Source organism: Mesoplodon mirus (assembly GCF_964341445.2).
Source record: "Mesoplodon mirus genome assembly, chromosome: 5".
NCBI lineage: Eukaryota > Metazoa > Chordata > Mammalia > Artiodactyla > Ziphiidae > Mesoplodon > Mesoplodon mirus.
Window position 1 is genome coordinate 58,517,847 of NC_138980.1, and position 14,789 is coordinate 58,532,635.

Consider the following 14,789-nt stretch of genomic DNA (forward strand, 5'->3'; position numbering starts at 1 on the left):
TGAACCTGGTGCCTAGCAGACTAGAGAGGTCTGTCTTACTGTTTGTTCTTTCAGGGGATTTCTGTTGTTCTTTCAGTTGGAGTAGCTCCTCTGCTTTTTCATTTTACTTAAATTTCTCTGTTTCTATGAATTTAGGAGAAATACTTATCTACTGTGGTCTTGAAGGGCTGTTTTTCGTTTTTGTTTTTGTTTGGCCACACTCTGTGGCATGTGGGATCCTAGTTCCCCAACCAGGGATCGAACCCACACCCCCTGCAGTGGAAGGGCAGAGTCTTAACCGCTGGACTGCCAGGGAAGTCCCGTTGAAGGGCTGTTTTTAATGTATGAGTGTCCCTGTGTAGACTGTGTGGATCCAGTATTTTTGGTTTGGATGACGGCCGTGTCTTTCCTCAGAGTGGAAATTATCCCCTTGACGGGGGTGCAGTTGGTGTTGTGGTAACCAGAGTCTGCACTGGAAGTTGGGTGGGACCTCCTCCTTCCCCTGTGGCTGTCACAGCCCTGTCAGGGCTGGGGTATGCTCCCCAGTTGTTGAAGGGTTGGGTTTAGTAAGGTTGCATGGCCCTTAAGTGTGTGCTCTGTCCCCAAGGAGGTGCGTGCTGAAGCAAGTGAGGCCCGTGTGGTCACAGAGAACCTCTGCGCCACCTGTGCAGGCATCCCTGGTTTTGCCCAGAAGCAGCCCAAGGTTATGTCCCTTTCTCCGTAGAGTTTGTCCGAGACCTCGTGTCAGGCAGGCACTGGGGGCCGGGGCATTGTGGCTGCAGGAACCAAGGTGGTTGTGCTGCCACTTGGCACCTGGGGTGCCTCTGTGATAGGGCTGTCCCAGGGCTTGTCCGCCCCAGATATGACTCCAAGTTGTGGTGTGAAGTAGACAGGACTGGAGTTTTCCTGCTGGGAAAGGAACTACTGCATACTCCTCCCCAGGGGCTGTCGCAGGGGATGTGTGATTCTGTAATGGCTGTGCCACCTGGTGTGCGCACCAACATGGTCCATTGTTGCTGGACCCGTTCTTGGACCCGCCCCCGCTGTGGGAGCCCTGATAATTGGCTCTGATGTCAGCCCCACTCCTGTCATGTGTGGACTCACAAAGTCCACCACCACTGGAGCTGCATCCCTCCGTGAGCACGCTGACAGTGGGGCTCTTATGGTAGACCCATGCCCGGCCCTGCGCATGCTGATATTGGGGCTCCTATGGTGGACTGTGCCCCTGTGGCGTGCGGTAACAGTGGTGGCCCAGACCACACTCCAGGCCCTTCTGGTTACCTCTGCACAGCTAGACTGAGTCCTCTCCCAGGGTCCCTCTCCTGAAGGCCGAGTTTCAGTGCCTAGCTGTTGTGCCTATTAGCAGGCCTGCCTCGATCACATTTTGGGTTGAGAAGTGTGATGACGTGGCAGCCGTCAAGTGCTGGTCTCTCTCTGCCCTGATTGTTAGGAAGCCAGCACACACACACTCCTCATGAGCAGAGACCAGGCCCTTTCAGCTCCCTATCTGTCCCGGCGGACCTCCCAGCTGGCAACGGGGGTTCCCAGGGTAAGCGGACCTCTCTTCTTTCATAACTCCCTCCCAGGGGTGCTGGTCCCTTCCTGATGCCTTATTTTTCTTTTTTGTCCTACCTGGTTACATGGGGATCTTACTTGCAGCTTTGGTTGTATAAGAAACCTTCTGCTAGTTTTCAATCGGTTTTCTGTGAGAATTGTTCCACATTTAGATGTATTTTTGATGTGCGTGTATGGGGAGGTGAGTTCCATGTCCTTCTACTCTTGATCTCCCTCCTCTTGTGTTTGTCAAATAACTGCAACACTGAATCAGATGAGGTCAAATGCAGAGGCTGGGTGGTTTACTGACCGTGAGTACTCTGACACTCACTATGCTTCCCCACCTCCAGGTTCACTACCTCTTGGAAGTCGCCAGCTCACCTGGGTCTTATTTTCTGACCATAAAACCTTATTTGTTATTGGAACATCCTCTTCCATCCTGCAGGACCCTGTGTTCTGTAGGAAACAATTTGGGTAATGCTTACCTGGTCAAACTTTATTACAGAAGGAGAAACTGAGGCCAAGGGAGGGCTGCTCTCTGACACTTTTATTTTGAAAAATGTGCATGGTTCAGTCTCTCCCCACGTCACTCATCTCCACTCACACTAGAAACAACAGAAGGACACGAGTCTGGGTTGAAATTATGTGCATTTATGGGAAAAAAAATCCAACAATAACAAAAGCCCTTCAATCTCGCCAAGTTCTCAACCAGTGATAATGAGGCAGTTTCAATTATTGTGTCTGGCTGGGGACATTTCCAAAGGAGTCAGGACAGTTGAAAGACATTGGCCAAAAAGAAAAGATGCAGAGAGGGCTGACATTTTAAATGAGAGCATATTAGACCTCCCTTATGGCCCCTCATCCATTCACCCTTTCAAGTTACAGTCTCCTCCCAGTTGACAAAGATCCTTCCTGAACTTCGCTCAAATGCAGTCTCTTCCAGAAATCTTTCCTTGGTCTGCACCAGCTGCATATGCCTTCTTAGTAATGTCACATTTTCTCGTGCTGTCTCCTGTCACTTTCTGCCTCACATCCATCATGTTTGAGTACCTGCCTTACGGTACCCATCGTTAGTAGGCATGCCCCTGAAGTCGGGCCCCATGTTGCTCATCCCAGTATTTCCATCTCCCTCCCCGATTCAGTGCTCAGTATACAGCGGGTGCTCAGTATACAGCAGGTGCTCAGTGAGGGTTTGTTGAGTTGAAGTCAGTTCTACATTTGCCACCACACATAACCTCTTGAGAGTGATAACTGCCATCTCCACTTCTTCATCCTTCCTCCACGACCTCAGTGGTCTGACTCCAGCCATCTCCAGGAAAGAACAGACCCCACCAGAAATCACCAACTTGTGGTTGCAGGTTTGGGATGGGGAGAAGGTTAAGCTTTCACCCCTGTTCCAGAAGCCAAGGAGGCAGGAAAGGCAGCCACTGGGGAAATCAGTATGACCATGAGTGGTGTTGACCAATGCTCCATTTTGGAATCTCGTAAGTAGTCATTCTTCAAAAGTTTCCCCCATGAACCATGGCCAACTTTGCAATGCAAGCCGAGGACTGGTGGGGGTCTGGTTGGGTTGCTCTGCCAGCCCAGGGACCAGGAGACATGGGCCAGGAAACTTTCTATAGGACATGGCCTATATTACCTTTGGTGGGGGGAGTGTTAGAGGTTGTCTGTCTAGTTGTTCGGTTGGAGCTGTGGTGGGAACATTAGCCCTGTGGTGAGTTGTCAGGCACATAGATTGTAGTAAGGCTGAAAAATACAGGCTTCAATAATGGGCCTCTCCTCCAAAGGGGAAAGGGTCAGGAGGTTCTGGGAGCAATGAGGGAGGGTCCCAAGAGGTCCTGCAGCTCCAGTGCTAACGAGTGCTCTGCTCTGTCTCCTGCTTCCAGCTCCCACTCCCTCCCTCTGGTTCTCCACATAGGGGCCAGGCAGGGGGCCATTGGAAGTAATAGTGCAGGGAAGGGAAGTGCTTTTTCTTTTCCTACCATGAGGCGTAGATTTGGACTAGTGAGAGGTGAGGATCAAGGATAGGAGGAGGATTGAAGAGGAGAGGAGAGGCCAGGGCCCTATCCACTTGTTTACTTCTGTAACGAGTAGGCATTAAACCCACATTTCTAGCTGCATCACCCCTAGACAGCATTGAGGTCCTAGTGGGGGTGATGAGAAAATTCTTCAGGGCTCTCAAAGGTACTCAGTGACTTGGGGAGAATGCTGTGGATCCTCCCACGAGAGGGCCCCTCTGGGGCCAATAAGGTGTGAAAACTGCAGCATCCTCCCTGGAGACTGGGGAAAAGAGCCGAGAGAAGAGAGAAGAGAGACTCCTTCAGGCACCTCCTTTAGCAAAGAGAGTTGGACCTTAGGGGACTCAAGTCAGGAGAGATGTTTCAGTATAAAAAGGCTTCCCAGTAAAAGGATGGGAGTCCCCACGAATCCCGTCCCAAATCCCATTGCACTTAGAAAAGAGAAAGGAAGGAGCATAAAAATATCTTGAAGATGTGGGCTTGCCTGACGATACAGAAAAGCAAGTCTCATGGCAGGCAGTGTGTCCCATTACACAAGAGAGGATTATACCGAGCTTCAGTATAGAGATTTTACATATATCTTTATATAAATGCATATATATTTATAGAGCTTCTGCCTAGAACAGCCGGGCTTGCTTCTTCAGTTCATTCCTCTTCCAGAGGGCCAGCCGGTCAAACTCGGAGATGGTCATGCCGAAGACTTGGTAGAACTCTTCCTGGGACAGGTGGCGCTGCAAAGAGGTGGGAGGAGACAGAGGGAACAGCTTGAGGATGTGAGGTGCAGGCTGGGGGCAGGTGGAGGCAGGAGTGGTTCCTGTATGTTTCCTCTGGGTACACTGTGCCTGGCAGTGTCTGACCCATGGAAGGTGTATGATGAATATCTGTTGAATGGATCAGTGTGTGAGTGGGTGTTTCCTGGGAGGGAACTCTGTAGCTGGTCTGGCTGGAGAGGCGTCCCCTGCCCAGGACTCAGGTGGTACTTCTGCTTCACCTAAGTGCCTCTCGATGCATCCCAGTTGACCTCTCCTTTCTGCAATTCCTGCTCCATGCATTGTGTCCAGGAGTGTGTATGGATTGTTATCACTCTTTGCTTTGGAAGAAAAAGGAGGCATGCCCAAGATTTTAGGGCGTATTTCCTCTTACTAATTAGTTTACAAATGATCTGGAAGGTTGTTCCTTAGGCCAGTCAATGAAAAAAAGTTACTGTCCAGATTTCTCCAACCCGCCCCCCCTCCCCGAAATGTCCTTTCATCTCTTTCTTATTTGAAAACAAGTATGCCATATAATGAAACATTGTTCTGCATGCCTTGGCAGGTTTTTTAACCCCTTTCTGCCTGCCCTCTCTCCTGCCCCTTCTCATCAGCCTTGAAAGTTGATACATTATCCTAAGCTTTTAGAGTTAGAAGTATGTGGCACTAGTTAGAAATATATGGCACTGGGCTTCCCTGGTGGCGCAGTGGCTGAGAGTCCGCCTGCCGATGCAGGGGACCATGGGTTCATACCCCGGTCCGGGAAGATCCCACATGCCAAGGAGCAGCTAGGCCCATGAGCCATGGCCGCTGAGCCTGTGCGTCCGGAGCCTGTGCTCCGCAACAGGAGAGGCCACAACAGTGAGAGGCCCACGTACCGCAAAAAAGAAAAAAAAAAAAAAAAAAAGAAATATATGGCACTTAAAATGTGGCAAAATGTGAAAAATTGGTACATTTAGGTGGAGGGTAGATGGATACTCATTTTACAATTCTTGCAACTTTTCTGGAGGTCTGAAATTTTATTTTTCAAAATAAAATTTACAATTATGTTTAAAGATAGAAATAGATGGCATATATCCTGCCTGTAGACTTCCTGCATTCACTTGCTGTTGGTAGCAATTATATTAGCTAATTGAGTATTGAAGGAGATTGAATGAGAATCATGTATACAGCCACGTAACAATTAGAAAATTCTCTGGCCTATCGTCCCTGTGAATTAATGTTTTCGCCACATTTCCAGAACTTTAGGTAAAAGTAACTTTGATACTTTTGTTAGATATCATTGGCTGCCGATGACTCTGAGTTGATTTTTTAGTACTTAATATTTAACACTACCACCAATTCCTTGTATTGTGTTTGTATTATGCTCAGTAGTTCATAAATGTACATTCACCCTCATTTTTCTCCTTTAATTCTTCTGACCTGATTTTCTTCTGAAAACCAGGAATTATTTCTACCCAACTGAAAGATGAGAAAAGCAAGTCAGAGAAATTGACTTGCCCAAGAGGGAGGGAGGGGAGGAGACTAGGTAAACAGCAGAGCTGAGACCAAAGTCCAGGGCTTCTGATTCCAAATGCAGTGTACTCTCACTGCCCCTCTTGGTCAATCCCATTAAGAATTTCATAAATACGTCTTTTATGAAAAATTTCAAAAATACACAAAAAAGAGAAAATAGCACAATGCACACCCATATGCCCATCATCCAGATTCAAAGAGTTTTACCACATTTGCTTCATCTGTTTCCTTTGCTGAAGTGTCGTAAAGCAAACCTTAGACACTGTCTGTTCACTCCTACATACAGCAGTTTGCATCTCAAAACATACTGGGTATTTTCTTACATAACCACAACAGCATGGGCAAGGAAAAATGACAATTCCACAGAGTTACCTAATACCTGTCTACAATAAAATTCCCCTAATTGTCTCAAAGTGTTTTTTTATAGTTGGTTTGTTTGAATAAGGATTCAAACAGCATCCACACATTTGGTTGTTAGACTCCACCAGTCTAGACAGTGCCCCTCTTCTTTTGTTCATGCTATTGACTTGCCCAAATCTGTTTTACTTTCACTCGAGTGCTGAAAAATATGTGGATATGAGAGCATTCTCTGCTCCGTCCATAGTAAAGACGGAGGGAAACTGTCTCATTTGTTCTTTTTGTTGTTGTTGGAGTGATGGTTACTATTGATTCTCTAGCTGGCTTTCTCCACTGTGTTTAAAAATCTTTTTTTTTTAAAATAAGACGCAATATAAAGGAATGGCAGACTAAACTATTCAAGTAAACACTGTAGGACACACTGAAGGAGTCTGAGGCTTTTCTTCTCTCCTCCTGTTAAGGGCCACGTGGAGCCTCCTTTCTCCTCTGAGTTCTCAGAGCACACAGTGGCAGCCCTGTCCATTTGACATTCACCGCAGATTTTAAAGCATAAAGGTTAAGTGCAGGGGCTTTACAGCCAGGCAGATATGAGTGTGTGACCTTGGACATGGTAACCTCACTGAGCCTCAGTGTCCTCTTCTGAGAGCGGCAGCATCCCAGTACCTACCTACCTCACGGATATTGTGAGGGTGACTGAGATGATGCGGGTCACGTGCTTGACACAGTGGCTGGCACTCAATCACCGGCACTCTCATTAGTGCAGTGATCTCTTCATGTGTCTGTCACATAGCATGGCCTGGTCTCTGTTTCCTTTGATTTCATCTCCTCCTCATCCTCTCTTCTGGGCTCACGTGGCCCCAGCCACACTCACCTCCTGCCGTCCTCCCACACACCAGACTCACTCCTGCGTCAGGGCCTTGGCAGCGGCTGTTCCCTTGGCCCAGAATGCTCTTCCTTCCTATATAAGCATGGCTAACTCCCTCACCTACTTGAAGTCTTTGCTCAGATGTCATGTTTTCAATGAGATCTACTCTGACCACCCTATTGAAAACTGCAACTCACCCCTCCAACTCCCAACCCTGCCTCACTGTGTTCTCCTCTTACCCTTTCCCTCAGCCCGGTTACCGCCCAACATACTATATCCTTTATTTATTACTTGTGTCATTTACTGTCTCCTCACATGAGAACACCAGCCCCAAGAGGGCAGGGGTCCTTGTTGTGTTCACTGATATGTTGTAGGCACCTAGAACAGTACCTGGTGTATATAATAGGTTTCAATAAATGTTTATTGAGTGAACAAGTATCTATACTCTGAGCTCCTTGAGGAGAGAGTCAGGGGTTTCCTTCTTCCATGCCCTTCCTGAACTGCTGCAGACGGCTAGGGCAGTGTCTCTAGCCCAGTGGTCTCAGCTCAGGCTATATATTAGACATCCCTGGGAGCCTCTGAAAAATACTGATGCCTGAGCTCCTTCCCCAGATTGTGATTTAATTGGACTCAGATGGGGCCCTGTATTGGTATTTTATAAAAGCTCCCTAAGTGATTCTGATGCTTAGAGAAGGTTGCGTTTTCCTGGTCTGAGCTTCTGGGTGTCCTGGAGGATGTAGGAGAGCAGTTGGTCCTCCATTACGAACCAGGTTCGTGAACATTTCCATCCCTAAGTGCTGGCTGGCTCCAGTGAGCCGCCGTGGGAGCTGTCCCCTTCAGCACCGGCAGACACTCACTGCTAGACTGTGAAACGAAGCCCTTGTTATAAATGTGGGGAGAATCATCTGCTTCCTTCCCTGCTACCCCAGCATGCCAGAGCTGAAAGGACTCATAGAGCTTCCTGGCCCACTCACATCTCCCTCCTACGGCTCCAACCCTCTACTCTGGGCAAATTCATCAGCCGTCAGGTCAGGGGTGGTCCCAAGAAGTGCTGAGCCTCCTCTCTTACAAGCCTGCATTCAATTCCACAGACATCTCCTGACATCTCCCCTAGTCCAGGCCCTGTGGTAGATGACAGACAATGTGTCAGGCAGAGGAAATGGGTGGCTTGATGATCTGATGCAAAGGAGAAAGAGAGGTATTGGATCTGTGCTCTTGACGCAGGGCTGGGGAGGCTGGAGGAAGAGGTTAGCGACACGTCCTGAAGGAGGCTTAGGGGAGGCTTTGGGGCACAGGCATCACTAGAATGAGGCCCTGATGAGTGAGGAGGCTGGCAAGATGGAAAGGGTGTTCCAGGGAGAGGCACTGGGGTGAAAAGGGCAGCGTGTGCTCCTGGAACTAATGTAACCAGGGACCGGGACTCCATGCCAAGTGGACTGGATGGCTTGAGAGCCCAGTGCCATGGTCAGGCCATGTCTGCGCCTTATTTATGCTGTTCCCACTGCTCATGTTGCTCTCCTGCCTCTCCATCCATCTAAACCTGTCCACCTCCAAAAGTCCATCCAAATCCTTCCTCTTCCTGGAAGCCTGTGTCACCCCACCCAGCCTTAGTGGTCTTCTCTGAGTAACAGCAATGAAACACTTAATGAAGAATTTTCTGCTCAGTACACTGCCAGATTCTGTGTGAAGGGCTCTATGTGTATTGTCTCATGTATGTCATTTGGCAACCTGAGGGAAGCATGACAGTCACCCCATTTTACACAGGAGAAAACTACGGTTTGGAGAGGTGGTCATGTGGCCAAGCTGTCCAGTTCGGCATGGCAGCATCAGGGTTGGAACCCAGAGAGTCTTGCTTGAGACTTGCTTATATGTTTACCCTCTGCACAGAGCTGTCCCCCATCCTTCCCCGTCACAGGCACTGGTTTTCTATACAATCCTGCATAACACCAGTGCTGTGTTTCTTCTTATCGAACAGACTGCAGGCTCTTGGAGGGCAGGAACCAAATCTAGTTCTTCTCTTATGTCTGCAGAAGCATCAGCCCCACTTGGAGACATGCTGTAGCTGTGCACCACAGATGCTAACTGAATTGAGGAGGCTGCATAGAACAGCAAGGAACAGTCTTGGGCTAAGGAAACCAGGTTGGAGTCTCTGCTTTTTTAACCAGCTGTGTGACCTTTACGCCATTCATTCTGCCTGCTCCTCCCAAGCTGGGTTAGACCAGGCAATTTCTGGAATCATTTCAAACCCAAAGGCTCCTGCTCAGTTTTCTATACATACCTCTAAACGCGTCCGATCCACATCCTTGGGCAGTCGGTTTCTCCCTCTTGTGGTCACCAGGAGCAGTTCATAAGGGTAGATCTAAGAAGAGAGGAGGGGGGATATTTGTAGGTTGGGTGAGGGTGGTGGGCTTGTCCCTTCAGACATATTTTGTGTCTGGCTGGGGCTCCTTCCTCTGTCCAGAAAGAGCCAGAAATTAAAGTCTGGAGGAAGGGCTGCGTATGTCCTCTTTCGGGTTTCCTGGCAGCCTCAAGGCACCTTCTCCCAAAAGGCAAGGCCCTGGAGTCCTTGAATACTGCCAGGGATGAGCTTGGTTGCATTTGGCTTTAATGTGAGCACAAGGGCTCCTGAGTGTAAATGTCTCATATCTGTGATTGGCAAGCCTCTAGAGAGTCTCTGAGGCCCGGGGGAACTGTCTGGTTTCAGGAGGCAAGAGATGTAGGGCAGGATTCAGGGAAACTGGGCCAAGGAGGGACTGGAAATGCTAGTCTTGAGAGGACCCTTGGGGTTATTTATCGATGTTCCCTTCCCTGCATAGACAGTGCTGTCATCTTCCTGCTGGTCCCCAGTGTAGCAACATGCAGGGTCCCGGAGACCCCCAGGGTCTGTGTATCTTTACCTTGTACTCTGTAGAGAGAAAAGAGACACACACAAAGTAGAAACCATCAGTCTTTGCTTTGCATCACTACACTGGCCTCTGTCATAGAGACACTGTCCTGATTGAATTCATCCCAAATCAAGGATGGTTTGAACACAATGGAGAAAGGGGTTGGGCTAATCCAGAGATAGGTTTTTAGGGGGAAAATGATGTTTGAGATATTTAGAATAGAAATAAGAAGAGTCTGGGACCATGAAGCACATGGGTGAGATCCTTCATCTTCTGGGGGGGAATCCTCCAGGGTTTGATGTGGGCCTGCCTTCCTGCCTGAGCCTGCTTGTAGGAGCTGGAAGAGGCTGGTGGGAGAGCATCACTGGAAGAGAGCATGAGGCTCATGGAATTTTTTCTGGGAACAATGTGCATTTGGCTCTGAGTATTTCCCTCCACCCGGGGCTGGCAGGCAACTGTAGCTCAGCAGTACTGGGAGAACAGCAAGCACTCTGTGATGGCTCTGGGAATCCAGATGGGACAGATGGCCTGGAGATCACCCAAGGCCAGGGACTTGAGAGGATGAGAGAAGAGCAGGGGAAAAGGGAGGGAATGGGAAGTGAAAGAGAACTCGGGGTTTGCACAGAGCCCAGTGTGAGGCCAGAATCGTTTGTCAAACGGGCTATTATGAGCAGTACATTATAATGAGGTCCCTGTGAAGTCCCAGGAGAGGTCGGCACTCACCTCGCATGCCCCAGTTGACAGCATTCATGCTGTCGTAATGGAATAGGTCTGCGCTGGGTGTCTGCAGGGGAGACAGAACCAGGGCTGGCCTGAGGCATGCTCACCTCTGCCTCCCTGAAGTACTCACCCATCTCCAGAAAATGCACTGGGGCTGGTGGGACACGGGGCCCTCTCAGAAGCCTTGGTCTCAAGGTGGAGTGATTTACTTCACTGCCATATGCCTAGTGCCTAGGCCTGGCACATTGTAGGCACTCAGTAAATATTCATTTATTAGTGAATTACAGCTCATGCTTTCTTTCATTACTCAAATATCATTTTTTCTATGAGATCTGCCCTGACAACTCTATCTAAAATTGCAAATCGCCCCTTCCCCAACTCCCAACCTCCCTCATCCTGCTCAGTTTCTCCCTTTTTTCCCATAGCACTTACTACCTTCTACACTGTGTATAAGGTGACTTGTGTACTATTTACTGCTTGCTTTCTATTTCTCCCTATAAGAATATAAGCTCCAAGGGCAGGGGTCTTTGTTTTGTTCGGTCACTGAGGTATTCTAAGCACTCAGAGCAGTGCCTGGCATACGTAAAAGGCTTTCAATAAACATCTCTCTGCTCATGAACAAATGTCTAGGCTTTGGGCATGTTGAGGACAGGGTCTGTCTCTTCCCCGCTTGGAGGGGGTGGGGCCCCAACACCAGCCGTGGCTCTACTATGGACCTCTGATCCCTTTTGTGTGCTTAACCCTAAAATTGTCTCTTAACAAGTCTACCACTTCTGTCCCTCTGCACTTCTCTACACAAGAGGGATCCCATTAAAAATCTGAGTTGGGGGCTTCCCTGGTGGCGCAGTGGTTGAGAGTCCGCCTGCCGTTGCAGGGGACACGGGTTTGTGCCCCGGTCCAGGAAGATCCCACATGCCACGGAGCGGCTGGGCCCGTGAGCCATGGCCGCTGAGCCTGCGCTTCCGGAGCCTGTGCTCCGCAACGGGAGAGGCCACAGCAGTGAGAGGCCCACGTCCCGCAAAAAAAAAAAAAAAATCTGAGTTGGATGGTGCAGCACACCTACCGGAACCCTTCTGAGTCCTTACCAGCACATAGGGCCCTAATGACATCTCTGTCTGGCTTCATCTCCATGCTCACTCCATCCCAGCCATGCATCCTCCCCACCCAGGGACTCTGACACTGTGCTTCCCTTTATTAGGGTGGCTCTTGCTGGTCTTGGAGAGTTGAGGTCCCTCCCTGCACTCAGGCCTTTGTTTAAATTCACTCTCTGACCTTCTCTCTTTGCCTCCTTGCTTTGTCTTCCATCTGAGCACTTATGACTGCTGACTTCAAGTCACATATGCACTTATTGGTTGTCTGTCTCCCCACCTAGAATGTGATCTCCACAGGAGCAGTGAATTTATTCACTGCAGGACCTCCAGCACCCAGAACAGTGCCTGACACTTAGTAGGTGCTCAGTAAATAAATGTCTATCTCAGTGTCCTTGCCCTTTTCCCCATCACTTGTCTAGTCACAGAGCCTCTCCTTTTGCCAACAAGACATATTTTTCATCCCCTTTTTAGTCCTTAAACCACCTCACAGCTTCCATGAAGGTTTTACGCTGCAGGACATCTAAGAGCTCAGAAGGCTCCAAGCCACAATGGGTGAGTGGAACCCAGCAGTCAGGTGTGGGCTGTCAGGGGCAGCTGGCCCAGGCTCGAATCCTGGCTCAGCACTTACTAGGAATGAGAGCTCAAGCAGGTCACTGAGCCCCTCTGTGCCTCCATTTTCATCCACAAAATAGAGTTATTAAAAATAGTAACTACCTTGCTGGGTTATAATGAGTGAGTGCTTGTAAAGTGCTCAGCATGGAGTAATTGTGCCATAAGTACTAGGTGCTCCCAGCCCCTCTCACAGGGGGCTCTTTTGTTAATGCACCTCTAGCCCCAAGGCCTCTGTCCAGGTTTCACCTGTAAGTCATCACTCCTGAGCTAACACAGGAATTGTGAACCTCTTGGGGATAATGTCCCTGGAGCAGCCTCTCTTACCCTGTGTAGCCCGTTTCTTCTGTAGGCAGGCAGGGAGGCAGATTTGGAGATGAGGGGGTCTGAAAAGAAGGAGCCAAGACAATTACCAGGAGCCCCAAGTCAGGGTTTCCTCCCCCTGAGGTCATCTGGCTGCAAATGGCCAACGTTACTCGTGGGAAGGGGGACAGACAGGGACCACCAGCTCCTTCCACTGCTCTCCAGGTTTACAACTAACAGTCTTAGGGGTGCCTCACCCTGGCAGAATTCTAGGCCCACTCCAAGTACCCACTCACAGAGTCTTCTGGTGTTAACCTGCACACATCTATCCTCCTATGATGGACCCATGTGTCCTGGAATTGGAGTCGAGCTGGAACTCAGACAGGCAGGCTCCCACGTGGGTGGAAGAGGTGTGTGCTCTTTCTTTCTCTCTGGGAGCTGTTGGGCATGGCAACACTGGTTCCAGGACCAAAGATTAAGACCCACTATCTGACAAACACATGGGGTGGACTATTTCAGATGGGGACTGTGCTGGGACATCCACGTTGTATGGTCATCACAACTAAGGGGGACCTGCCGCTGACTCAGCTCTGGCCCTCACAGAACATGACGGGCTGAAGGAAGGGCAGGCAGAACATACCGCTGTCAGCCAGGTAGTGGGACCGAGGGGCTGCAAGAGAGGGAAGCCAGAGATCAGCGTTCAAGGAGACAGACAGAAATGGCTCCCATACCTGGGCCACCCTGGCCAGCGGGGAGGATGGCCCTCCCTCAGTACCTCCTTTCCCACTGGTCAGTTTGTAACTGTTGCACCTGCACCCGATTCTCCCTCCCCCACCCAGCTTGTAGCCCAGCACCTGGCACAGTGCAGGTGCTCTGTGATATTTGTTGCACAAATGCCATTGAATGGAGCTGAATTTTGAGCGGCACTGGTGCAGTGTACAGAGCCAGGGGTTGAAAACAGTGCCTCTCAGTGGTGAGACAGGGAAACAGCCCATCAGTTCATCCTGGCTTGGCCATTAATAGATAGATACCCAATTTCAGAGAAGTAAATCATGCTTCGTTTTCTTATCTGTAAAATGGGAGGGATAGTGTCTCCTTTATAGGGTTATTGTGAAGAATACAGGACACGGTATAGTAAGGTGCTTAGCACAGTGCCTGACAGATACAAACCCTCAATAAAACTGGCTTTATCATCATCACGACCATCACCACTGTCATCTTTGAGCTCACCTAGAATCAAGGTGCAGTACAGCAAAGAGGGAAAAGCTTATGGCCTTGAAGTCACTCTATGCTGGGCCTGATCCTGGCTCAGTCACTTACTGGCTTTCTGACCTTGGGCAAGAGGGTTAACCTCAGGCCTCTCATCTATAAAGTGGGTGATAATAATCCCTCTACATTGTGGGTCTTTGTGAGGACCAAGGGTGATAATGTATCTATAAATGCCCAGCACACAGGACTGTAATAAATGGTACCTTTTATTATCCATCACGTATTGACATGAGATAGGATTTCCTGGCAGGAAATCCCGCAAGGGTAAGTAAGAGAGGAGGCAGGATGGAGGAGGAGGAGGATGCCTCAAGAGGCATCCCCTTTTATCTTCAGACTGTTAGAAGAGTTTTTTCTTTACATGGAAACTGATTGGAAGTCATGGCTTCAGATGACCCAAAGAAGCAGAAGTGACTGCTCAGGACAGAGCATGGTCTTATTTAGTCTGTATTCTAGACCCTGGTGAGGCCATAGAAGGTTAGATTCACTAATGGAAGAACTGATGGGGAAGAGAGTGCCCCCACCCCGGCAGGTTACAGGGCAGTGCTTACAGCCATTTAGGGACATATCATAGCCAGCTGTGTGCAGGGCCTCTCGGCTGCTGGTGGAGCTCCGGGGTGGGGTCCAGGGATCCGCATAGGAACTGGACCGGGCTTTCATCTCTTCCTTCAGAATTAGTCGGCCAATTCCACTCTGGAGCTGGGGGTGGGGGAGGAACAAGATGAAGTTAGAAGGAAGCAAAGAACACTGAGATGGAACAGGCTTAGGAAAGGCTGAGGGACCAGATTCTCTATAGTGAACCTCTGGCACTTTTTGCCTTTTCAGTGTCCCTCTTTCCTTGCAGCACCCGTATTTTCCTTTGTGGGACTTCATGTCTC

General features: G+C 49.4%; 1 protein-coding gene across 1 annotated transcript in view; it reads right to left on the reverse strand.

Moving 5' to 3' along the window:
• Positions 1-2,164: 2,164 nt before the first annotated feature.
• ABLIM3 (actin binding LIM protein family member 3) overlaps positions 2,165-14,789 on the reverse strand; it is a 156,020-nt gene continuing 143,395 nt past the window's right edge. The window contains exons 18-24 of the mRNA XM_082622791.1: positions 14,463-14,610; positions 13,286-13,315; positions 12,670-12,728; positions 10,646-10,706; positions 9,935-9,942; positions 9,316-9,396; positions 2,165-4,282 (exon numbers count right to left, since the gene is read on the reverse strand). Of these exons, the coding sequence (XP_082478917.1) occupies positions 4,169-4,282; positions 9,316-9,396; positions 9,935-9,942; positions 10,646-10,706; positions 12,670-12,728; positions 13,286-13,315; positions 14,463-14,610 (501 nt within the window). The 3' untranslated portion in view covers positions 2,165-4,168. The remainder of the gene's footprint in view (positions 4,283-9,315; positions 9,397-9,934; positions 9,943-10,645; positions 10,707-12,669; positions 12,729-13,285; positions 13,316-14,462; positions 14,611-14,789) is intronic.